Source organism: Falco naumanni, chromosome 2, assembly GCF_017639655.2.
Source record: "Falco naumanni isolate bFalNau1 chromosome 2, bFalNau1.pat, whole genome shotgun sequence".
Lineage (NCBI taxonomy): Eukaryota > Metazoa > Chordata > Aves > Falconiformes > Falconidae > Falco > Falco naumanni.
This window is the reverse complement of record NC_054055.1, coordinates 73,130,611-73,158,114: the sequence shown is the minus strand read 5'-3', so window position 1 is coordinate 73,158,114 and position 27,504 is coordinate 73,130,611. Positions and strand designations below refer to the sequence as shown.

Genomic DNA, 27,504 nt, shown 5'->3' with positions numbered 1-27,504 from the left:
ACAGGGCCAAAATGAAAAGAGTAACTATATGCCGATAGGAGCAAAGAAAGACTTGTGCTTAGAATAATGGATTGTTAATGTAGTGATATAAGGCAAAATAAATGACATGCCATAATATATATATTAAAAAGTCTCCTAGATTGTTACCTCTTTTGTTCAAAATTTCAGTTAAGGAACAGAATATAGGAGTCACTGTCACTTCCTAAGTTATGCCTTAGATCAGAAACATTTGCTGAAGACATCTGTTTTGTGGAAGTCAAGTATACAGCATTTCTTATGACTCATGGGAAAGCTATAGAAAATAGGGTATTCTTTATGAGCTCTAAATACCTAACTACTCTACATTGCTAGATTACTGACAGTTTACTGACGCTGGAAAGGCTTAGGAGAAGTATGCGGTTCCTTCAAGAGGATAGATGTACTTTGTAAACATGGCATATAATTTTCCTTTGGTGTGTTCCTCTCCTAAGGGGACTTGTATAATGTAATTTGGTAAAGTTCACTGAATAAAGTTATGTTCCTTTATGTATTAAAGAACTATTGTTGTTTGGTAAGAAAACCTTGTATCTGTAGTGATTCTTTTGCCTTAGTAGAGAGATGGGAAGCAGATTCTACTGTCCCACTTATTTTGTTTTAAATTTCTGTTAAAAAAAATAATTCTTAGCTATTAGTTACCCTCTCTGTAAAAAAAGACACTAATTTGTCAATGTCAAATTTGTATAAGGAAAAAAGGCATGCAGGTTTCTTAGCATCCTCAAACTATCTTGCCCTTTGTTTTCAGCTCATCTGATGGCAACTTCTTGCATGTAAAACAAAAAATCATAAGTTTATCTGAATGCAAGTGTCTGGTGTCATTTTGACAACTGCTAGATTGGTGTTATGCTCCTTCCCTTTTTTTCTGGCTTGTGTAGAATCAGAGGATAATACCAGGCTTATCTTTCAAAGCATGAAGCTATTTATAGGATGTGGAGACACTGTCCGTGTGTTTTTCAGGCCTATGCAACAGAAATTGATTTTTCTATTCTAACTAGTATGTCTTGGGACTTTAGCACAGAATAAACAGAGGAAGAGTAAAAAACAAAGCACAACTATAAACTGGTATTTGTTTTCTGAACCGCAGGTAATGGAACATTGATTGGAGCATCTGCGAATGTTGTTTGCGCCGGAATTGCTGAACAGCATGGTTATGGCTTCTCTTTCATGGAGTTCTTCAGGTACAATTTTAAATTTATCACTTTAAACCTGTCTTCTTTTTTTTTTTTTTTCTCTAGATAAACAATGGATCCTCCAACGACAACGTTTGGAGAAAGGGTCCTTAAAATAAACCTGTGTTCCTAATTTGTTTTTGGAAACTGAAATGTGGGAGGAGAGCAGATCATTTTATTTTTGTATACTGCAGATAGAATGCGTAAAGGTGGTGGGAGCACAGTGGAACACCAAGAGAAACAATGCCTCAGTAATTCCTGCTTTTATCACCCTCAATCTTATCTTTAGCTCAGTAGTGATACTAAACTGTTGCTTTGTTGTTAAATACAATTTAAATGTAGTTTGTCATCTGCACATTTTCATGGACATTCCATTGCCAAGAGAAAGTGGGATGTCCCAGTTTAGACTGAATAGAACTTTACTCTGTGATCCCATGAGTAAACCTCTTTATCTAAAAGCAATTACTTCTTTTGACCAGCTGCTTACCAGCTATGAGTGAAAGTGTGATGAGCTGCTAACAACAGCTCAAGTTGTTGTTTAATTAATAATTATTGTTTTGAATAATGGAAGTTCTTCTGCAGGTCATTCGTCAGCAGGTTTTTAAGGGACAATGTGTAGTTAACACATACAACAGTTTAATATTTTTCCAAACACCTCAAGTTTTTGAAACTGTGGTTGAAAGGTGTAAATGGAAACTGGAATATAGAGTACTAGACATGAAGTTAAAGTCTAAAGTGTAGTTGATTTAACAAAGCATAATTCCTTGCTTATTTTTCTGCATATTTAGGGCAAAAGATACTCTTAAGTTCACACTAATACTTTTTTATTTGCATTGTTTATTTTAGTTTCTCAGCTCTGTCAGTTTCCCTTCATGTTATTTACCCCAAAGCCTTAAAACCTGCATAATTGATATGATTAGTCATATGGGAGTGTCTGAGGCAGAGCCAATGATAACCCTAAAAAGAAAGGTCTGAACTGTTCTTGCTAAAATTCTTTCTATGGGCATGTGCTGCTCATAGCACAGGTTATCTCTTCACCCATAGTCTTCTGGTGATATGTTTTAGAAGACAGAATGTCTATCAAATCAAAATCTTGGTTGCCAGGACCTTTGAGACTGCAGTACAGTCTTAAGTAGTATAGAGTGATAGCCAACAGACTTTTTGGAAGTCAAGCCCCTGTACAAAAAAGATGGTGATACAGCAATAATGGGCTTGTGGATTGTTCTGTTTGTGTTTCACAGATGTTCAGCTTGTCATTTGGGGATTTAAATTGAAGGCAGCATTAACAATGTGTCTTCTATATAAATTTTGTAATGAAATGTTCTTAAAGCTTCCATGACACTGAGTGAATATCTAAGCAGAAACAAGGATGTACAGCCTGACTAGTCTCTTCAGCAGTGTTCACCGGAATGTGTTGGGGAAGACTGAAGACAATACACAGATTCTCTGAATTACCTTCTATATGCATGCTTTCAGTGGAAACAATTACTGAGGAAGACCGTAGCCATTGTGAGTAAAGATATGAGAACTGAATCCAGAGTGGTCACAGAAAGATAGCAATAGATATTAATTAGCAGAAGAAATATAAAAGCCCACTTTTGCTGGCTTCTTCTCAATCACTGAGCAGGCAGATTATGAGCTCCTTCATAATTTGTCTTGGCAAAATATTTGTTTCAGTTGAACGTGGCCCAATTCAATATTTTCTGAGGCTTCTCCTGGCATTAAGAGGTATTACATGTATCCCCTAAGGATTTTGATCTTGCTTACTTCTATTTATGAAGGTAGTCTCAAAGCATGAAGTGATTTTTCTGCGTTTCTCCCCTGTTTGCCCAGGACCACTCATAAGGTTTCACATCCCTATCCAGGGTCCTCTGCAGTGCCTCTGCTTGTATAGACACAGATTGTTACTCTCTCATCTTGCAAACCCCTGTGAGTTACCAGGGAAAAAACATGGGTACCATGTATGGAGAGATGGTGGCCCTCTGCTGCCTGCTTTTTTGCTAAGATTTCTTCAGTGCAACCTGTGCTCGTATTGTTTAGTCCTTTTCAAGTGTCTCTGTGCAGGAAACCCATGACATGTCTGTTCCAGGTGGTGTCTGGGGTCATAGAACATGCTACATTATTTCCCATACCCTTCTTCCCTCTCTGCATGCTAAGCCAAAATTATGCAGCTATGTTTAAGGAGGGTCTTTGCTAGAAGCAGCTTTTTTTGCAAACCATGTTTTGACATGGTGGTCTTGAGGAGGAGCTCTGGGCAGGGTTGCTAAGCATGTCTAGTGAGTACACCTTGACACAACAGGGGTGGAGAGGCTCTGGAGGCTGTGGGTGTCTAGTGGCAGGAGGCATCATGATGTCTCTCTGTGTAGGGAGAAAAAGGAAAAAAAACCAAGAACCAGGCTTTGTAAGAGGGCTGATGGGCTCATGACCTTTCCTCTGTGTGTCTTTGTGCAGTGGCACTTGGTGCAGTTCGAGGTTCCTCTGCTCTTTTTTATGAGGGGAGCAGTGTCAGACCAGCTGCTGCCCCAGCCAGAGCCAGAGGTGTCCAGGTCTGATAAGTTGCCTTAAATGCTGTGGTCTGGACCAGCTTGATATGCTTCTATCTGGAGAACCTTCAGCAGAAGAAATCCTGTGCCAGGAGGGTGCATGCCTGAATGATCATGAATGCTATAGTCTGTCAGAAATCTAGTATCCTGGGGAAGGTCCCCCTTCAGAGCCAAATCTAATTGCTTCCTTCCCTGGCTGAAGGATCCTACCTCCCCAAGGACGTGGGGACACTCATCTCCTCCCAGACTGCTGGACATGGCTGGATGTAGGGGAAGACAGCCACCCCTGTTTTCCCATCCTCACCATTCAAACAACTCAGGCCCATGTGCTGGAAGTGCTGTGCCTATAGGGAGGTCCCAGTAGGACGGCATTTAAGTGGGAAATATACTGAGGAAGGAGGGAGAAAGGCATAGATTCTCCTACGCTGTGTTGAAGCACCTTAAAGCTTGTTGTCTGATCAGTACCTGACCAGAGCACTGAGACCCTTGGCCTTCTCTGCATCCTTTGTCAGCAGGTCCCAACCACGCATGCCTGGCTTCAAGTGTACTTGCCAGTGTCACGAAGTGTGTCACTCAGAATGCATTCATAGGTCTTGTTCCCTTCTCCCACATTACCTGTCAACACGTGTAGAAACCATTTCTGTCTGAACAGTGCTCCCAAGGGGAAGAGCAAGATTGTGAGAAAGGATCCTGCTTTCTGTTTCTGACCCTTGTAAGCTTTTCTGGATACTTTATTATGTTCCACTGAAATAAAAAAGATTCCCAGGTCCCTTAGGATATACAGATCCTGTAATAAATTTACCTTATCATCATGAAAATATTTTTACCTTTGAATCTGTTATACGTGGTGGTAGGGCAATGAAAAAGGGCTTCTTGTGGTATATTGGCAGCAAAAGGAAGATCAGGGGACATGTGAGCCTGCCACTGAGTGGGGAAATGACCTGCTGACAAAGGATGCAGTGGAGGCAGAGGTTCTCAGTGCTCTGATCAGCAGCACAAAAAATACTCCCCAGGGTTCTTGTGATCCCCAGTGGTGCCTTCCAAGCTCAGCCATTCTGGGATTCAGCTTTTAACCAGTTCCAGAAATGTGAAGGCAAATAATGAGTAACTGCCGCTGGATGATTCATTTGGACTACCTCAAATTCAAAGGAAGCAATGTTAAGACAAAAAGGAAATTGAAAGTCCTAGGAAGATCAGGCTCAAAACCAGCAATTTGCTTAAAGATGCTCTTGCATTTTTGGATTTAGCCCAGCCAAATTACACTCCTTTTACACCTTGGAAACTTTCTCATCAAGCTGTATTTATGTGTTTTAATCTTTCTGCCTAAAAAAAATCTTATATGCACCCAAATTTTTCATTATCTTTCTAGTAATTCAGAAGGCAGAGTTGAACACAATATTCCAGGCACAGTTCTCTTATTTTTTTCCATTTTACAAAGGTAGGATTAAATAAAAAATACAGAGCTATTTGCATTTTTGTTGCTAATCTAAGCCATTTCAAATTCCTGTTTAATTTACTATTCAGTGTTAAATCCAAGACTCTTTCAGCTTTCACATCACTTACTTGAGTGTGAGCATATCTGTTTCCTGCCCACAAAGTTCTTTTACTTTTCCTACATTGTGTTTCTAATTAACATATCACCAATGGGCAAAGATAAAGGGGAACTGGCATACTATGTGATCCAGTAAGTGAATTGGAAGATGGACACAAAGACAAATATTTAAGTGGTAAAAATAGAAATAACTGTGAGTCAGTGGGGTTTGGAAAAGGAGATAGGAAGCAGTTGGGATGTTTGCTGTACATGGTCAAGGGTAAACATCAGATCAAACAAATGAGCATTGTGCCTCTGGAGAGAAAAGCAATTTTTTTGGTAGTCTTGACGCTGTAGAAAACATTTGGTGTGTTAATAATATGAAGGTAATTACTCAGGGACAGCGTATATGAGTAAGCAGAAGGCAGGGAAAGATAATATGCATATTACGATTTTTAATCTAGTTATCAGAGAAACATTAAATCAGAAATAAGAGCTTCACATAAAGGAAACCCCCAAATGTAGGACAGTACTATTTCACTTGCAAATGGTCAGATAAGGATGGTATAGCTTGTTGCCTGAATGATTTGCAGAGGTTAACATAGTGATTTTATAACAGTTAAGACTGTAGAATAATCAAGATAGTTTTGTTTTTCTCAAGGAGTAAGATAAAAGAAAAAGCATTGCAGATGTCTCTTTTAATCTAGCTGCTTCACTTCTGTTAGTTTTTATATTCTTGCCAGCATATCTGAGTTTGTTGCAATCGCATTCCACTAGGTCAGTCCACTCTATGGAATATGAAAATGACCCACAGAAATCTTTTTGTTACCAATGAAAATGTGGTTCCAGCTTCATAGCATAAGAAGTTCTCATTGCTGTAGGGGCTTTAATTACCTGTTTCCACTTGCTAATAAAATTGCCAGCTTGTTTTTAATTTTCTCTTTCAGATGGGCATTTATAACCTTATAAAGATACATAATATTTCAAATATAAAATAAGTCATGGTCCTTCATCCTATTGTAATTCAACACCAGACATCCTTGTATGTCTGTGATGCATGATGTAATTAAAAAAAAAAGATTCACAGCTATATGCTGAGCCTATTTGACACAGAAAGAAAGTAAGTATTATGGAAAATACTCTAATTTTATTTCAAGCAAATTTTGGCTGGCTGAATGTATCATGGGTGTGGGATATATAGGTAAGAGAAGAATGGATTGGATAACTATGTAATGGAATAAGAGTACAGGAGTGATGATTTGATACATGAAGAAATCAGTCTGCCCAGAAGAACAGGGCTAGGGACCTAATTTAGATGACAGTGGTAAGGTTAGCTGGGCATGATCCTGAAAACATCGTGCAAAACAGGTTTTGCGTTTTTCTGTCATTGCTTTCCCTTTTTATGGCATCTGAAGAACTGAATTAATAATCTCTGTCTTCTGTGGGAGTAACAATAATTCGGAAGTGTCAAAAAGCATTCATTTCTGATAATAGCTTAGGAGAAATAACTGTTTTCACCATAGGATTTGTCTTAGGTGATATTCACAGCAAAAATATTTACAGCAGGATACTCCTTTTATCCCTGCTTGAGAGCACTCACCCATAAAGACTGAAAGAGTGCATCCCGTGAGAACTGTCATTCGTGTGTGGGGCAGGACAAATGTGATTTTATTTGCTACCATCTGTGTACCTTATTTGCACAACTTACTGAAAATAAATGTTAAAAAACCCCAAAAACATTGGCTTTGTAAAGCCATATGAATGTCTCTACTTGATTATGTGTTAGACAACTGTAGTCCTTTTCATTCCTGTTAATGTAGTATCATTTCCCCCATTTTCTTGCTATTAACACCACTCTATTCCAAGCACTGTTGCTGTTTTAAGGCTGAAACAGATCAGAATCAAACCAGCCCTGCTATTCTAGGTGTGAATTTTGGTGGTGGAGACTTCACTTGAGTCATATGGTATCTAAACGCCTGAACACACTTCACCTGTGGGCTTTCTGATCAGCTATGCAGCTTCAGAAGACAGAAGTTTAGGATGTTCAAAGTATCTAACGAAGATTCAATGAACTGCTAAGTAAAGGTTCAGTCATTATGATAGGCAAGTGAGCTCAATCTCATTTCCCACTACTCTTCTGATCTGTACAGTAACTGATCATGGGTTAAATGTTGATAATTGACATAACAGATTTCTTCTGTTCAAATAACTGCAAATACAACAATTGAGTAAAGCCTTCTCTACAAACTTGTTAATGAACAATTCCAATTTGGACAAGTTTTAAATTTTCACAACTTCTGCTTCCTAAAATTTCTGTCTTTAGAAATCCAGGTCTTTTAGGTTTACTATATTAGTTTGTTTTCATCTTTATCTTGCTTTCTTTATATGTGTAAGGAAAATATTAGAAAGTTGAGGTTTTTGTAAATAACTCATTTTAATAATAAATTTCAAACCCAATTATATATGAACATCTATATGATCAGACTTAGAGTTTAGAATTTAACAAATGTAACTTAAAATTAATTTAAAATTTAACAAATCTAATGTAGACTTAACAAATCTAACGTAGAATTTCACAAATGTAATTCAGATTTTAACATCCTATTCACTATTATACTAGGAAGGGCAAAGCTTAGACAATTTTCAGCTGATCACTCAACAAAGCAGAAAGGTAGTTCAACATGTGTTCATCTTAGTGTTAGGTTCTAGTCCAGGTTTGTTAAGAAGAATGTTGGTTTTCTGGCGGCTATCTAAGAACAATCATTGCAAGATTTTAAATTGTTAGTGTTGATCTAATGACTGTTCTCAAACAAATGTTACACTGACATCTGTGGCACTTGAATAAAGTGAATACTGCTTGTTTTAAATGGTTACATAGCTTGCATCAAACCCCATGAAGGTAAATATTCCTGCAATAATGTGGTGCAATCCATTTTAAGAATAATTCCCGGCTTATGAGTGGTGGGTTTTTTTTAACGTTTCTTTTGATTTTGTTTATGCTCAAGAAACGTTGTAAGTGGAAATGTAAATGAATGTGGTTTTAGCTTGTTTATTTTCAGGAAAAAAGGGGGAAAAATAATATTTGTGAGCCCTTAAATATGAGGATATTTCCTTTTCCAACTTGAAATAAGATTTAGCTATGTAATGTGAAGTTTTCCATGGAGCTTAAAATGCTCCTATGTCTTCTAAGTAAAGCCAGTATCTTTGAATAGTTTGGCCTGTGGACATAAAAGTATTATTTTTTTCTTCTCGTTTTGCTGTGAAGTCTTTTGTATTAGCAAATTAGTTCCCAGTAAAGGTAGATGGGTTTTAAATACTTATCATGCTACTTGGCTTAAAATAAGGTTATGTGATTCAGGTATTAAAATCTTATTATATTTTTATCTTTTGAAGTCTATGGAATGTGTGTGTTTCATCCTCTAAGTCTTTGGAAAAGCACATTTAAAATACAATTGCAATGATCCCAATCATTGGGCTGCACAGAAAGCACCAATCCTCCAGAGACATACACATCACTTTAATGTTATGGGGTAAGCTCATGGAAGTAGTATCTAATCATAGAGTGATAGAAAAATCATAGAAAAAATCAGTTTGAAGAGACCTTAGGAGGTCTTTTATCCTGCCTTGGGCTCAAAGCAAGGTCAGCTATGGACTGCACAGAAACATCACAGCCTCTTAGGGCAACCTGATCCCCTGCCTGGCTGTCTCTAAGGGGAAAAGTTTCTCCTCTCTTGTTTCAGTTTGTGACAGTTTCTTTCACTGTCCTGCCGTGCACCACTGTAAGAGGCACAGCTCCAACTTCCTAATCACTCCTTGTAGGTGCTAGGCACACTACTAGTGCCCCTGAAGCTGTCTCTTCTCCAGGATGACCCAGCCCAGCTCCCCCGGCTTCCCCTCCAGGGGAAAATGCTCCAGCCCCCACTGCGGGGACCCTCCGTGAGGTCCCTGCAGTTCATCCAAACAGAATGCGGTGTCTAGATATGGTCTAAGGAGCACTATGTAGAAAGGAACAATCCCTTCCCTAGATCTAAGTCCCATTCCCCTTTTCATGCAGCCAAGGAGACTGTTGGCTGCCTTTGCTGCTGGGGTTCCAGGCTCACGTGCACATCACCACTCCAGGGCCTTTCTTGCAGAGCTGCTCCTGGTCACTCTGTTCCCAGATGAAGGTGGTGCAGGGGCTCTTCTACTCCCCTGGACAGGACTTGGCATTTGTCCTTGTTGAATTTTATAAGGTTCTGGTCTTCCCATTCCTCCAGTTTGTCCAGGTCCTGCAGGGTGGTGGCCCCGCCTTCTACCTTTTCAACCAGTGTAAGATTATAGCCTAATATTTCCAGTGCAACTTTGCACAACTGTTGTGGTATGCGATGATATTCAATATTCGCATTCCAAATGGCTCCAGTATAAGAAAAAAAAATATTTGAAAATATCTGTTTATGTTGAAATGGAAATTTTGATTCAGCCTTGCATGTAACTCTTCTCATTTGATCTTCTGTGTTGATCTTATTTAAATTGTTTGAATAATTTTTTAAAAAAAACCCTAAATATGCCCAAATAGTTTTCAGATAATAGATCTGACTACAAAACATTGACATCAGTTAATTAGTTAATTTAAACCCAGCATGGTTTAAAAGTGATTATAAATTCTTAAGACTGTGCATATATGTGTACACGACACATACGAAGAAATTAAACTTTAATTGACATAAGTTTTGAGCATGGGTCAGCAGTTGCCAAGCATGGATGGTAGTACTTCAAGTGAGTAAAATCATTGTAACCCCATATCATCAAGATACTTGACTGTGGAATGGCTATCAGATACAAAAATTCATATTTGGGAGGTGGGAAGGGTGGGGTAAGCAAGCTGAATAATAAACCCAGGCCATATCAAGATAAGAGCCAGATCCACTTTTTTCATGCTCAAAAATACTTTTTTTAAATTTTGAAGTGTTGCATACCATTTAGGAGGTCTGATATATAATTTCTGAATTGTGTCATAGGACTTCATGATATCTTTCCCTTCCACTAGCATAAAGTTACTGTTTCTAGTCTCATATGACTACAGTATGTTAGGCATGAGATCTAGACTCTTTACTGATATAAATGGTTATTAAAAACATAAAAAGTCCAAGCCACCTCTTGCATTCCGAAGTCTACCTTTGTTTGAATTCTGCTTGTGTGAGCTTCAGGGTGTAAATTGGGGTAAAATCTGTATCAAGTGGGACAGTGACAATCTGTGGAGAAAGTTGGGGTTTTTTTGCTAATCAGTGGTTCTTTGGAACTCAGAATCTTTGAGGTGTTCAGAAATTCATAAATTTGAAAGGTTATATTTAGGAGGATTACAGGACAAGGTCTAAAGAATATTGGTCTGTCATGCAAATGAGTAATGAATGTAATTCCAAAAGCTCCTCCCTAAACATTGCATAGATGCAAACACCTCACATTTCAGGTATATTTGCAGGTACACTTTTTTTCCTTTTGTGCAAGATTTATATATATATAATACGCATAAAGTTATTCATCCGGTTCTTGCAGATATTTTTAGTTTACTGAAATTAAATATTACTAAAGTAAGTAGGGAAAATAAATACACATTAAAATTGAGCACAGAGAGACTCTTTTGGATCATACTAAAACCAGCTGAGAAATTAATTTTTATTTTTAGCTGAAATGCAGGATACTGATCCTGGTTTAGTCTGAAAAACATAATAGCTGCATCCAGAACGGATGGAAGAATTAGGTTTGTGTCTAGGCAATTTATGATCACATTAGTGCTCCTACTAGATGTACAGATTATAGGAATGGTTGTGTTTATAGAGTATTCTTTCAGAAATTGCATGCAATGGATGTTGTAAGTCACAAACAGTATAAAGTAATCTAACACTTTAAAACCAATCAATGAACAATGAGAAGAGAGTGGTAAATGTAATATATAGCTCTATTTTTGTAACATTGACCATAACCCTTTCTTGATCACCTTTACTAAGCACAGGGAATCAATACCTCATAACTTTCCAACAGCACCTGGAATAAAAATAATTTTAACAGTAATGATTTTTAGATATTTTTGGCAGTGTCAGAAAGCACATATCCTGCTGGGTTTGTACAGTTCTACTCCTATACAAACTATTTCATGCGAAGGTTTTGAAGATATCTTTGATCATGTCTGTTCATGGAAGGAAAGACATAAATTTCTGTCCCAACGCATCTGTGCTAGTCATGTCATTAGGCTGATAGAACCTAATAAGGATAGGAGTCATGTTGCAAGATTTTATATTAATGTATAGTATTCTACAGTGCCAATCTATGTTAAACAAATTTGCCTAAGCGCACCTGGAAGGCATTACATTCCAGGCTTTGTATTTAAAATACACAGGATGAATTTTTCTCTGTGTACATTCTTATAGCTGTGTTGAGTACAGAGGGAGTCTGGAACTCTTACACAGGTAAAGTCTGGGAAGGTGAATCCCTTTCTTGTCTATTCTAACCAATGTCTTTTAATTTTACTTCGTGTGCAGTACAGATGGCAAGAGGAAGCTAGAGAGTTGGAGGGGAAAGTTAGACTGAAGAAACTTGGAGCTATGCTGAGGCGTTCTGGAAACACGAAGGGACAACTTTTATGCATCCAGCATGAAAATACTAGTCCTTTTTTCCCTGAGTGTGGAAATGGCAAGGATATAACAGCATGTCTTTTAGTTTCTTTTTCAACACTAACACTTTTCTAAAGTATTTTGAAGAAATAATATCACATTTTTAATAATAGAACAATATATTTATCTACTTAACTAACCTTTGGCCAATATTGCCAACTTTTAAATATGTATAGGCTTTATTTAACTTCTAACACAGTTAAGGAATACTGTCATCTTTTTCTATCTTTTCTACTACTCTGTGGTACTCCTGTTACCAGAACCCATCACCAGCATCCATGCAAATAGAAAAAGATGCATTCCTGTTGTAAACTTTGGCTTGTGTCTGCTTATAGCAAAAATGTTAAATTGGGCTTATAGAAAGCTTCAAACTTGCCGGGTTCATATTTTGAAATGATAGGTGAGCTGCAAAACCAGGAAGAAGAACAAAATTGTAATTTCTTGAATTCTAGAGAAAAACTTAACTGTACTTCAAGTGATTTAAAGGTGTATGGTGCAGATGTGAGGTAACATGGTCCATCACCCCTGGGTCCTTGTGCCTGAATTTTCCAGTTTGAGAAATAGGTTGGAATGTGCTGCATTTCCAATCTGGCATGCCTATTTACATTTCCTTCCTATAGAAACCGGGGCAGGGTTGGGGGGTGGGGGGTAGGGGAGGAGGCAGGGATGTAGGGAGAGAAGAGGTGAAGAGAGAAGGAAGGATGAGAGATGCCATTGTGAACCCAGGTGTCATTTCAGGTTGGAGCTGGTACATGGATAGAACATTGCCCATCTAGAGAGTCACAGTGCTCATGGGCTTCTTGTACTGCTATTAACACCTAGCTTATTCTTCACTCGTATGTGCTTTGGCCACCTTATCTACTGCCATTGTGTTGAATTGTTAAATTTAATGAGTTTTGACTTACAGATGAATACTGAAACACATGAACTAAATCTGGTGTGCATCAAGATGGAATGATTCCTGTAGCTAACCCAAACTAGCTCACTCCATGGGTTTGTATTTTAACTTATACATAAGAAATCATGTTCATTGTCTTTTTATTAGAGCAGTCCTGAATAAAAAATGATATCTTTTAAAATGGGGATTTAAATATCTGTGAAGTCCATTCTTGCCTTGGCTTGGCATTTATGAAAGATTTAAAATCTTGTCTTTCTTTAAACTCTGGTTTAATGCTGTTGTTCCCATAGCTGACATTTTGCATACAGCAAGGCTGTACAAATTTTCTGAATTAATTCCTCTTTGAAGTTACAGAGGTATGATGGTTGTTACATAAGTAAATATTGCAGTAAGAAAGATATTATTTATTTATAGACTTTTTTGTTTAGATTACTCAATTTTTTTTATTTATTTTTCTGATAATCTGTAAAGGAAACTGAAGAGGCAAAAAAGTCTTACTACATTTAGGTGGATGAGCTAATAGGTTTTGGGATGCGCTTTGTGAAGCTTTCACACCATACCTTTTTTTTTTTTTTAATGAACAGAATTGTATTTTTATGAAAAGATTCTTGAAGTATCTCCAAAGCCCAGGATTTTAGTAGTAGATTACAATTTGTGCTGAAAAGTGGATTTGAAAATCAGAATGTCTGCTCCAAAGAACAGTATAGTACTTCTTCAGTGTCTCTTTAAATAGTAGTCATGTAAAAACTTAAAAAAATGAATTAGTAGAAAAATCTGCAGGGAACAATTTTTCACTGACAGGTGATGGAGTTTAAATAAAAACTCTTACTTTGCTGACTTGTCTGGCCATGAGGATTCATATTTTACCACTGCTAATGTGGGCTGAAACCAGCTGAGAATATTCACCTTTCTAGCAAGCTTTTAAAAGCAAGTAAATTACATCATTTTTCATTTCACTGAGTTTGATTTCCACCAGATCCTCTAAAACTAGTTTGAGCGGGACTGTATCTAAATGTATAAAATTTCATGGTTAGATATAAGATATAATTAAAATGGGAGTTATCCAGTTTTAGGGGCATCTGGAGTGAAAATAGGAAGGCTCTGTAGTTGATTAAACTTCTATAGCGCGAAGGCAGGAGTTAATTTGTAGCCTTTCTGCTTTTGCATTGAGGTAAATATGCTTTTGTTAAATGCTAAAAGGCACAAAATGAAGGTCACATGTACCATTATGCTTTTAGGCTTGTCATGATTGTGATTTAATTTTTTTTTTTAAAAAAAGGAGCCTATTAAATTAGAGATTTTCTGTAGTTAAAAGAGGTCAGTGCATTATTTTCCTAGGTAATTCATCAATGTCAGTAGTGCTAATGAGAGTGGGCCATTTGTCAAGTTAGTGTGTTCATGTCTCTGCTGCTGTTGTCGTCTAGCACTCGTGTTTCATTGCAGATCATTAAATGAAAGGTTTGCTAGTGCCTTGCAAGCCATGAGTACGTCCATGTAAGGAGAGAGAGTCTACAATCTCATATTGCCCACTCGTTTTGCTAGCTGAGAGGAATACTTCTGACAGGAAGAGAAGTAGGACTTAAATAGTCTTGCTGCGTTCTCCCATCATGACTTGAAGCTAACAACTAGATTGAATTTCTGCTTGTTACCATCTCAGTTCATGTAGTGCATGAAAAAGGAAAGGGTCTGCTTTTGGTAGATGTGGTGCCCAACTGACCTGTGTGCTGTGTTGTGGTAAAAAAGCTGTATGTTATAAAAGGGGAAAAAAAATTCTAATAATGCAAAATCTTAATCTTAGTTAATTTGCTTTAGAAAATACTCATAAAAATAGATGTTTGCTACAATTCTGGGAAGCCTTTGGTGTATTTTAAACTACAGTGGTAAAATATGATAAGAAATGGAACAGAAACCTTTAAAAAATCAAGTCCATGCGACTACAAGTATAGTTTTCTGAAATGTGCAGATTACTTCTGAAATTACATGAGCTGTTGTGCCCCCTTCCCCTCTCCCTGTGACCATCAGAGTTCAAATAGTCCAGACAGGCTTTATTTTTTCTCTGAAAACTTCTATTCTCTCATTAGGCAGGAGATAATCTCATTACTTCCTTAACTGGGGTACAAGACGTTTTCCTTCCATGGTATTTGTCATTCTAGGAATCATTCATCTCCTGTACTTGAGGCAACAGTAAGGAAGTGCTTCAGCGAGGCATAAAGCCCTTTCCCTCTGACTTTCTGGGAGAGAACCCATTTTTGTTGGGGCCCTATAGTTGATGCCATCCTGTAGGTTAGAACATAAGTTAACAGACAACTAAGCAATTGGCTTGTTACTTGGTCTTGAGTGACACCTGGTCCAAAAGTAGTTAATTATGTCAAGGTTAGCCTTGGTGTTGGCATGGTTGAACCCAAGGCTCTTTCTCTTATGCAAAGTGTGAGATTTGTGTTTTCTGTCATCCAGGTGGTCAGATCAGATCCTGCCTTTGGGCAGCCATGTGTCATGGCCATTCAGGCCAGTGCAGATAGCCCACCCATAAAGTAGAAAACATGAGCTAATAATAGTCCTTCTAAGTATTCCAGGTTCTCTGTCTGTAGACTTGTGTATGGAACAGGAGTTGCTGGAAACCTTTTCGTCTTTTTACACTTGTTTCACAGCTATGTGTATTTAATGACTTTTATGTGTTTGGGTTTTTTTTTTTTTTCCATTTCTTTTCTATTTTCTATCAGAAAGACAGTGGCTATTGCATATGCTTCTCTTGATCTTACCATTTTTATTCTATTCCTGCAGTGTCTCCTGGGGAGGTTCTAAATTGCAGTCACTAAATCCAGTGTCTGAATTCTTGCCTTTTGAAAAGCAAATGCAGAAGGAGTACTGAAACACTGTTATTTAGTTTGTTAAGTGACTGTGAAAATATGCCTTAACCAGGTGCTAGCCGGACTGTTTGAAAAAAAATAATTTGATTGCTGCTCAGATGCTGCCCCCACTATTCATGGGAACCTTGTTTACTGATCTGTTTCACTGTGACTGAGACTTCATGTGTCCTGAAGGAGATTCACTTTGAAATAGACTGAATTGCATTTTTACTTCTCCCAGTGTAATAAGGAGCTTTTTAAGTCTGAAAAGTGTGTTCTCAGCAAGAGCAGAAGGTTTGTCTGTAGTGAGGCTGATAAATGAAATATTAAAGGAAAGAAGACGAGCAGTATAGCTATGAATAATCAAACTATGGAGAGAGAAAACAAAATTGAGACCATTCTGAAATGGCAAAAGCAAAAACACAGCAAAATTTTTTTTAAATAAATTTTGTTGTATTTCTTAAGTATATCATATTGATGAAAGCTGTTTATAGGAAAGGTTATTTGCAGTGACTGGGAAAAGAGTCGAGTACAGATTTATTGCTTGTGTAGTCCTCTGGTTTTGCTGCTGCAGTAAGAACTCCTTGTAATCAGTGGTCTCTTTTATTTAAATTCAGAAGACTTTAGATTGTTGTTGATAGTGATAGTTGCATGCACTGTTTCCATTGAATATTGCAACCAGTAGGTAGGTGGTCATTAGTATATTAAATAAAATATAATATTTTCCATATCATACAGTTAAATAAACTGTATGAGAATAAAGGCAGCTTAGAATATATCTCATTTTTAAACCTATCACTATATGGATTATTTGGCCTAGTGGCCAATATGATGAGAAACATGGCAGCATTCCTGTATATTACATAGTCCGTCACATTTTATTACTTAAATGTATTATTAAAAGAGTTTTTTTGCTCTTATCTGTCATGGACATGGTAGCAAAGTAGGATCTTTGGGATCTCTGGGCTTTAATTTTGAAGTTAAAGCCTGCCACCTACAAATTGTGCCTATTCGACAAGAAAGGCTTTCTTTTTGTAGGTTTTACAGGAATGTATTTTTGACAGGTTGATTGTGTAAGTCTTTGTGTTACTCTAATAACGTCTTTTTAATGGGAGAACTTTAATTGATGTCAGACTTAAAAGTCAGCGGCAGAAAATGTGCCTTCTCTTAGTTTAGAGGTTAAAAATAATTGACACTTTTGTATGCACAGAATAAACTGCCATAAAAATACTAATTTCTATAACTATTCAGATAGGGAAAGATAGAAACAAATTCAAAATGAGTGGTCAGCCTTTCCATCAGTTTTGAGGCAGTGAATATGTGTCTATTAATAAATATAATCAACAACCATTACTGAAATAATTAAAAAAAGCATGATAAGACAGTGCTTGTTGTAATTACTGTTGTAGATGGAGTAGAATTACAGGTTTTGAAATTTTTAAGTTTCCTGATTATGTAGAAATTTAAAAAATACTTTTCAGAACAGCAGCTAATTTCTGAACTATTGTAGTACAGACAAATTATTAAATTTCTTTTTTAATGCAAATTACTATTAAAAAAAATTCCACCATTTGCTAAAACACACTGCTGTCTCATGTACAACATGATTTTCTGACATTAAGAACATCTGGGTAGAGGAGCCCCAGGGGTGGTGGTGGTGGTGGTGAAATGGGACCCTGGGCCGTGAGCAGAGGGGAGCTCCAGGGAAGCTGTGCAGGTACAGTGTGGTCTGTGGGTACCCTTGGGGACATGGCAGCTTTGCAGTGTAACTGAAAATCAGATGATTTACCAACATGAGCAGTATCTACAGGCTGTTCTGTTTTGATGTATATTGAGTAGTAAAACAGAGCACAAAAATTTGCATGTCTAAACTCATGCATGAGTATGAATTATATGGTATTATTTTAAAAGATGTTTAGCCTTGTTAGTTACTTTTCAGATCGCCTTTTGGGCAAACCTTCACCTCACAGAAGTTACAGATTTCCCCTATGGTTGTGTTACTCCAGAATTTGCTGCATTTTCCTTGTAAACAGCAAGACAACTGTTAGAAATAGGATACTTGACTTGAAAAGTGACTCATCCCACCTGAGTTCATCCATTTAATTCAGCCTGTTCTTTTATATTCCTTCTGCAGTCAGTGGAGAGGAAAAAGGGAAGACTAGTCCTAACATCTTAAAGGGATGTCCTGAGATGGGGAGAATTACCTTCTTGAAGTCCCTTTCAGTTGACTAGAAATAACCATACACTGTTGTGTCTTAAAGCTAAATAATAGAAATTGTACCTTAGGTAAACCACATATAAAGTTAATTTTAGCAGCTCTTAGATAAAGGCTGAACTGTAGCACATATACCAAAGAAATACTGATAGGTGGCACATTACTTTTACTACCTCCTGATTCATGAGAGTTAAAGGGTAAAACTATTAATTTATCTTGACAATTTTTAGTGGAATTTGTACATGAATGTGGACATGTCTATGAAAGGCATAGTAACTAAGAGTAATTCTATATTAATATAGTGAATTTAATTAAATTTTTACATTTCAATTTTTAATTAACACTTAAATTGAAAAAAAACAAAACCCAAACAACCAAGTAGATCAAACCCATATAGATTTTGAAATAATGTAGTCTTTAAGCCATTCTAATGCAATCTTCAAATATAACTGGTCAATGCAAGCACTTTTCTGGGTTATTTTCACTCCAGAAAAGTGTAGAACAAAAAAAGTGAATTAATGCACTATTTAGTACAATTTATATTCTGGTTAATCTTCATGTAACAAAAGTATCTTGATTCTCAATACAATACTTTACCTGAAGATGGGATTCAAATTCATTTAAAATACCTGATGTGATAAGAGCTAATTGCCTAAGCTCCCATTGGAGCTTCCAGTGGGGATATAAGACTTTATTTATTGCCTAAACACGCATGTTTATCTAGTCCTGTATCCAGGACGTCTTCATGTGTCTTATAGATATGAGGTAAGATACATGGACCCATGCTATCCTCAGGTGGCAGCTGGAAACTGAGTGGGACAGTCTTCACATCTCCAATGGCACTGTATGCCTTGGTTTAGGCAAATAATTTGAGCATCTCACAATAGATTCAATGGAATCTCGCATGTGATTTGTCTCTTCCTGAAGTAGAAAAATCTATTATACACACTGCTTACTGTGTTGGCTACGTCTTCCACTGTGTACCATGGGAACTTAGACAAAAAAACCCCAAACCCTTTTCACGTATAGTTTCCATCTGTATGTGCCTGAACCTGGAGCTGAATCCCAGCATAAATTTCTTGTCATGCATACACTGACATGATGTAAAAAAATTCTTCAAATGAAAATGCCGAAGAGAAAAATAAGCAATAGCCAAGACAGAAACATATTAATATAGAAACTATGTAAACTGAGAAAAATATATACACTGAAACTCAATTTAAGATACTGCAATGCATACATCGATGTTCATTTTGCTCTCTACTCTTTCTTCTTGTCCCTTGCTGTCCCTCTGTTCATACCTCTGCCCTTGTTATTTCCTGGTACCAACTGGTGTTTTCCTCTCCTGTAGAGATGTGTGAGAATGAGAAAGGCAGAGACAGAGACTTGGTGCTGAACGCCTGGGCAGCTGGCTGCTAGGTCAGTGGTCAGGGCTTTTCAGCAGGATCTGGCTGAAACGGGCTCAAATCTGTATTTCACCTGGCTAAAGAAACGAAAAGGACTTTGAAGGATGACCTCGTCCTGTAGCCAGCCACCTGCTGCTCCGGGCTGCCGATGGCCCCGTCGGGGTTGTGGCAGTCCGGGAGGGGCGGGGCGGGTGAGCGGCCGTGCCGGCGCTGTCCTTGGTGCTGCAGGGCGCGGCGGGCAGCACCGCGGCTGCGGCAGGGCTGGGCGCTCCTCCCCTCGGCTCGCTGCCACCCCGGTGCACTGGCCCCCGTGCTGGGGTGACCTAAAAGGGCAGTTCTTAGGGGAGTGCAACCATAGGGTGACCAAGGTCTGATTCCTTGGGAATACGGGCAGTTGAAAGGGACTCTTCTACTGTGCCTTATTGGTGCAGTCTTGGTGAAGACTGAATGGATGCATAGATGGCCAGCCACAGTTGTTGTGTTTCATTTTACATTTATACACACACACACACACACACACACACATATATACGTATGTATGCAGCAAGCAGACATCATTTGTCCAGTGTACTTAGGAGGTAAAAGTGGAAGGACACTGCATTGGTTTTGCATTCCAAATGTAACATGTATTTAGTTAACAACCTACAATTCTTTACTAGTCAGCCATTTAGTCTGTTTGAAAAAAAAATAAAATCGCTATGTTTTCTTTACCTTAAAAGTCTCATATATATTCTCATGCTTCTGTTGTCATGTAAGATATTTTTGTTTAAGTTCTGCATTTATCAGATTTAGACCTCATGATGCATACCTACTGCAAATTCTAAACTCGATTAGAATAACTTTTGCAAGAATAATGCATTGTTGATGGCATAATCAGTATAAACTTCAAGTCTCATCTGCATAAAATGGGAACCTTAAAGTTTTATTGGCTAGTGGGATTTTTTTCCTCACAAGAAATGCAAGCTTAGCTGGGGTTTTTTTTGTAGCTCATGGAGACACCTGTGGTCCCAAAGGAATTCTTCTCCATGAGACTCATAGTAGTCTTACACTTGTTAATCTGACTTTCCTTTCTAATGGTTCTGTGCCTGGCTTCGTACATCCCTTGCTAAATTCCTAAAGATGTGGTTTATTGTTTTTCCTTAGGTAAGGATCATCTAGTCAGTTAAACCCCAGATATAAACTTAATGTTTGCAGATTTGACAATTAAATATGACAGTTAATGTATAATTTCTTATTTCATTGAAACCACCTGAAATTTTCTAGTTATTAGACATAAATTCCTATTGAAAATGATACAGTATTTTGAAAGTAATTTTATTGCTATGTATGTGCTGATACTTGTCATAAATCACAGAATTCATAGAAGCATGATGTTTGTTGAAAAGGAACACATTCTGTCTTTATACACATGCACATACATATTCCAATGGCAAAGCTGGTAGGGATTTAATTGACATTTAACATTTGAGTTATCAAAAAATTCCTGGTGCAAGAACAGGAAATAAAACACGGTATGGTTATTTCCTGTGGTCTTCATGATGTAAAATGTGACCTTTCTTTACTTTTACCAATGCTAAGACTTGTTACAGGAAGTTCAGAACCACAAAAGTCATTCTAGGTGTGGCTACATTGAAGGTTCCTTTTATTAAACCCAGGATAACTAGAAATATTTCCACAAGATTTTCAAAATTGATGAAAACAATGACTGAAGCACAAATTGGAGGAATCTGAAATTAAAAGCAAGTCCACCCAATACAAACTGCTGAAAGTCAAACATAAATCTGAAATTAATCCTTTCCTCTGTTCTCATGAGCTTAGTCATATACATTGCATGACACTATTTGTCTTCATAAGTCAAGTTTGTACTGATGCACAAAGATAAGAAGATTTCCAGATCCCATGGTTTCCCACTAATATATCTCATTTTAAACATGGGAATAGTCCATTAAAATAAAAGAGATACAGGTGGTTTAAGTACATTGATAGTCTGGAGCTAAAAATATACTTTGGGAAATATGTGGGGGTTTAAATATGTTTTTCTTTATGTAGTATGCTAGCCACATCAGTGAAATATTTTTTTTTGGTGGGTTTTGCATAAAAATTGTCTAATGACTACTTCAGTTGTATTTTAGCTTTGTGGCCTCCTCAAATGCTCCACAAGAATAAGGAAATTGTGAGGCAATAAGAGGAGAATTTTTTTTCCTTATGTAGTAGTTTCCTTCTATATCATTGTAGTTGTTAGTGCTGACTCTTGATAAAGTCAATCTTAAATTTGCAATTTATCATGTAGAATTTGTGATGTTTGCCTCTTCAGCCAGTTTTGTTTTTTAAAAATTTCCTTAAAATTTGCTTTGGCTGGGAAGGTTTCCACATACTAGCATCCACAAAGTATCTTTTGCTATCTAGGTGCTGTGCTGTTTTGGGTTATAAAAATGGCGGTCTGAAATGAAATCAGCTTTTCAGAATCTTTGACAATAACCTCTGATTACTTCACCAGCTTTGAAGGAGAACATATTCTTAGAGAATCTAATGGAGACATTAATAAATCAACTTTGTTTTATTATTTTAATTTGTCATCTCATTTCTTAAAACTTTTTATCTGATTAAAAGCAATGTCTGGTGGACATGTTTATAATTCATAGCTAGAAATAAAACAGGAAAAGCAATTAATACATATTTTAAAATATATTTAGTAGTATGGATCAGATTTATCAAAAATTATTTAATTTTTATTTTCCATCAACATTTGATGCAGGAAGTGTAATGCCAAGGTGATTAAGATTGGAACTAGCTTTCCATTTAACAGCTGATTTTTCTAACTGTGCTAATACACACATACTTACTTGAATTGGCCTAGAACCTGCTACTTTATATTAAGATACTATCAATTTAGCAACCCAGGGAAAATTTGCCAGAAAATCTTTGGTCTTCAAGTGCCACATATGTATATCACAGATGATCAGGAAGTATGTAGTTCACAGTAAACACAAGCAAATCTCTGATATGTAGAGTTATAAAGTGAAAACATCCTTGCTTAAAAGCAGCCCAAATATCAGTTTAAAAGGGTTGTTTACTACTCTAGACATGAGTGATGAATGGGATTGCATTGCAAGTAAGTCTTAGGTAATAGTGGGGGCACTTGGATGCAGTGACAGTGGGAGAGAATACACTGGTCTAGCTTATCTTTTAATTTTGCTTCTTTAAAACATAGCTTTTTACAAAGAGATAGCCTGTGTGCTTCAATCATCTTTATGCAAACTCATAATGCAATGAAGGCATGATTTAGCTATAGGAAAACAGAGAAAGTTGACATAAGTACCTCAAAGTTTAACTTCATTAGCCTATTGAAACAATAAAAATAAATAAAGAAAATATCTTTCTCCTAAGGAGTTTTTTGGCTATCTCTAGAAAGCTCTTTATCTTACCAAATTCAGTTATCAGAGCAGGATGAGACAGACATGTCTGCAATTTCCATTTGTTGTATTGACTGGGCCTCCATTGACTTCAGTGAGAACTTACCCACCTCCCATGTAGATATCTACATAGTTGGCACCTGAGTTTAGGTGGGCAAACCTGGAGCTGCATCTCACAGTCCAGGACATGTCAGGTGACTTCAGTGTAATGCAGATGTTCCTGACTTTGATCAGCTGTAGCATTGTAATCATGATTGCATGGCTAATGCAATGGAATGCCCTGAGGTCCATGACACTGCGACTAGACTGCTGCTGGTACCTTTTCTTACAGATGTAATGCTGGCTCAGCCCTGTCCACATTGTCTACATTGCACTATGATGTTTGGTGTAACTGTGGTGACATACATCCCAAGAAAGCTATTGTGCTGTAAAAACTCAAAATCCTGCCTTTAATGGTAGGCATGGTGGAATGTGGAAAACCAGCAAGCCTGTGTTTTCTTGCCAAAGGAATGGATTTGATTCATTTCAGATTAAGGTAGATGTGTCAGCTGGTGTATAACCAGGGGCTAGCACCCCAGAGGGAAACACTGGAAAACCCAAACTGGCAATGTGTCCACACCCTACAAGCTCCTTCAGAGACAGCATAACAAATTCTCAGACTGGCAGATTATCTGTTTTTTTTTCAGTGTGTGAGATGGCTGAGTTTAGTCTTTCAAAGCAACAGCTGTTCAGTAGGTCTCAGGTTTTAAATGTGCTGATGAGCGATGAAGAGTAAGGCCCATGAGTTGGGTTGGTTGGAGCACAGAGGAGGTGGAATATGTGCTCAACATGAAGAAGCTCCATTTCATTCATTGTGCTGAGGTCCATGTCACACACCGTTGCTTTTAACCTTGTTTCTGAGATAGATAGGAGTATCAGAGGCTGCACTGCTTTTATTTTGTTGTTGTTATGGCCAAGGCTGATCCTGTCTCATTTTTAAAAACAAAGCAGCAAGGACTGTGATTGCTGAAAGTTTACATTAGTGGTCTAATATGTCTCAGCTGATGCTAATGGGCATTCTTCAGAGAGCTTGGGGGAGGGCAGAACTCAGCCGGACCATGCTTTTTTAATAAAATCAGCTCTCGCTCATGCCTCTTTAAAGGTTAGTCAACACTGCTAACGATAGTGTTGAACAAGAAAAAATATTTTCCTTGCAGTTTAATGATATTTCCAGAATATTTTGTACATTTGTTTTATCTCTTCTTGTGAAAGGACACTTTTTCTTAATGCAAATATTTAGACTGTGCTGTCACTGTAGGCACTGTTGGATTATACACAGAGTTTATAAAACTGTTCAGTAATGTGTTGTAAGCCAGGAGGTGATACAAGAAATCTAATGCAAGAAATCGACTTCTGCCACGTGGAGCTGTACTTTGCTGATAGGTGATTACAAGGCTGTGTATAAAACAGCAGATGGCTCTTGGGCCATTTGTCTCACTTTGGGACCAAAATTGCCTGGTTAATCTAGCAATATCTGCCTCTGCTGGATGCTGATACCAACTTTTTTCCTTCTGGTGCTTGTTTAATTTCAATGTAATTCACAGAAGCTTACATTACCGAATAAGATGCAGGTATATAAATTCATGTAACAGAAGTTCACTTCCTCAGACTGTAGGAGTTATCTATCACTTCCTGAGGCTAGCATAATGTTTAGTAGCTAAATCGTTCTTGATTGCCAGGATTGTGAACTGAAACAGCCAAGGCAAAATCTTTCAGTATTGCAGAGTATTTCATCGTTCTTTTGATACCAACTCAGTTTGTGGAGACCACTGTGTTTCTTATGGTAAGCGCTTCTTTTGGCTTCCTTTAGAAACATATTGTGCTTCTGATTTATGCTATGCTAGTACAAGGTGCGGTTGTTGTGCAGTGCAGGCAGTTTCATGAGGATTGCATTAACGTGCATGTTCTCAGCCCAGAGCTGCCTGCTCCACCTGGGTTTGTTGTGCTGGTTTGTGCAGTTGCTGTTACCACAGAGCCAAGCTCTTGCCAAGGCCCAGCACAGTAAAAAGGCAAAGTACTGTAAAAGTGCTGATCAAAAACTTGGTGCCCGTCTTGCCAACTTGTAATCTAAGATTGTTCAATAGTAAGGAACTCAATGAGTAGGGTAATCTAAGCTACTGAAGTGAGGTAACCTGCTCTGTGCTTCCAGTGTCGTCAGTATAAACACATGATTGTCATAGATGTCATTTTGTGTCTGTACGGATGTTACCTTAGCACTAAAACATCAGTAACTGTATCACATTGGAAGGCTGGAGCAGAAAACACATCTCCTTAGAATTGTAATTTATTTAGGCCAGTTATACAGTAAAAAATAATATGCTACAAATGATTCTGGAGAAGCAGCTGCAAAACTTTGTGAATGGCAAACAGAAGAACAGATCTCTTTCTCTACCAAAGGTGAGTAAGGACCTGCTACAGACAAGTAGTGGCATCGATCAGGTGTGGGGAATTCTGTGCTGGGCTAATTTGCTTTCTGCTCTTCATTTGCTATCATTCATATTGGAACTGTAGTTCTTTCTATACCTTCCTACCTCCTTTCCATTTCAACCATACATATGGTATTTTACATATACTGGGTACATCTTCTTTGCTCTCTTTATTATGCCCTAAAACCAGTTCTGCCTGACCTTGAAAGTGGCTTCCCTTGTCATAAATAACTGCCTTTTCGTGATTTGTGTTTATGTGTGGGACCTCCATTGTCCTCCTGTGTTTGTGCTCTTGAGAGATGTTGCTACATGTTTTGGGGACATAGCAAGCACAAGGTCTGTAGAAAGAAGTAACCTCTTTTATCAGACTTCCTAAGTATAATGGGGAAAAATGTGCAAGGTGATCTGAAGATGGATAGGCACCTCAGTGCTCATGTACGCATATAAGTGCCTGTCTCTTTCTCCTAACTGCACAGACTGCTGCCTAGTTCAGAGTGCCTCAGTTTTGGACACCCCATGTTGGGTGATCTAGTCCAGCTGGGAGAGAAGCTTGAAGAAATGTAGTACTGAGACTGCAATGAGGATGACTGTGCACTGCCAGTTGTGCCAGGGCAAAATGGAATGGAGGAATACTGACAAGATGACACGACAGGCAGTTGTAGTAGATCCCTACCAGTGCTGGGACGCATTGTGGGAGTAGGGTATTAACACAAAATATGACAAATGGTGATGAGGGTTGGCACCAGGATGCAAAGGGAAACATTGCACTGTGAATAAACAGATAGTATTGAGGTGCTAATCTATGAAAGTTAACCAAGCTTCTGCTTTCATCAAAAGAAAACTAGTGGAGGTATGCAAAGAGAGTCCTGCAATGATGAAACTTTTGGAGCTGGAGAATAGTCCTTATGATTTCTTGAGGCCAAAGAGAAGGACATTGACAAACTGTGGTGAGAAAGTCCTAGGTTTCCTAGTTATTTGAATAGGCAGGAAGGAACATTACACAGCTAATGTGCAAAATCTTTAGGTGTAGGTTGGGTGTGAACAGAGATGTGTATCCGAACTGACTAAAACCATGTGTGAGGGTAAGGAGTACAGTGATAGCGCTATGAAGAAAGGAAATAAATGGAAAGATATGGAGGGGGGCAAAGTGAGAATGGTGCTGGCTGGCACGGAGAGGAAACTGATAGCTAGACATCTGTAAAAACATGGCAGAGGGATGCACTCAACTTTTATTTGAAGAGTGTGAGGTTAGCTTAACTGGAGGTACTGAGATCAGGATATTGGTGAATTGTATATAGTCTGTGATGAAATTAGACAGAGATGGGAGTCAGGGGAAGAGGGAGAAAGATCTAGGACAGCATCTCTTTAGCAAGAGGACACAGTGATGCACATATGAAGAGAGATTAGAGGAGAGCTGGAAGATGAAGCAGCCTCCAAAGCCAAGAATATCATGCTTGTCATGGCAGCCATGTCAAAACCAGTGGCTTTTCTGGGAGGACAGGGAAGGAACAATGCTTCTAGTTTCACTTAAGAGGTCAATGGAAGCGACTTCAGTGAGAGTGATTTTGTTTGCAATAAAATTAAATGCTCTGGTATTATAAAGTATTTTTAAACTTTCTGTCACTGACTGAAGGAAAAAAAAAAAAAAAAGAAATAGGTTGAGGGCCAAGCTGAGGCCCAAAATGAAATCTGTGCTTGACTGTAATAGTTTACATTACAGCGTAGTTGAGGAAAATCCTAATTTTTGATACATATATACATATAATAACGTGGAGGAGAACTACATCACCCGCATTAGAGTGTAGAGTTGACCCCACCAGATGCTGTGAATATTGCACAGATTTATGCTCTTTACAAGGAGAAATAGGCAGAAGGTAATGTATATCTTTCTCTTTGCCCCTGCAGGACTTTTTGACTTGCAGCATAAACTGATTTAATTTCCCTGCTATAAATGCATGTATATGCATACCAAGGAAAAGAAGCTTTACATCTGGTATACTGAGACTCAAAAAGCCTTTGGTTAAATCTGCAATCACTTCATATGTTTACATGGACTTTGATGTTCTGTCATTGTACTAGTTAGACTGCATAATAAGTATCTCCTCACTCTAATGGTTACTAAGATTATCCCATGTTTTGAATATTGTACAGAAAAACTAGTGAGTACCTTTTCCTGACACAAGGTATATTTAGTCAGTGTATATTCTGAAGTGCTAGCAATTAGTATGTCAATGCATAGAAGAATCTGAAATACTAAATATGTGCTGAAGCTTATCATTAAATAAATCACTTCAGTGACACTTGTGCAAGCTGTTTATTTCCATTTTAACTACCA

The 27,504-nt window shown here is 37.8% G+C and overlaps 1 protein-coding gene across 1 annotated transcript in view; it reads left to right on the top strand.

The window, feature by feature from the left end:
* Nucleotides 1-27,504, top strand: part of OCA2 (OCA2 melanosomal transmembrane protein) — a 177,555-nt gene that overhangs the window by 132,777 nt on the left and 17,274 nt on the right. Inside the window, exon 22 of the mRNA XM_040585076.1 lies at nucleotides 1,121-1,214. Within this exon, the coding sequence (XP_040441010.1) occupies nucleotides 1,121-1,214 (94 nt within the window). The remainder of the gene's footprint in view (nucleotides 1-1,120; nucleotides 1,215-27,504) is intronic.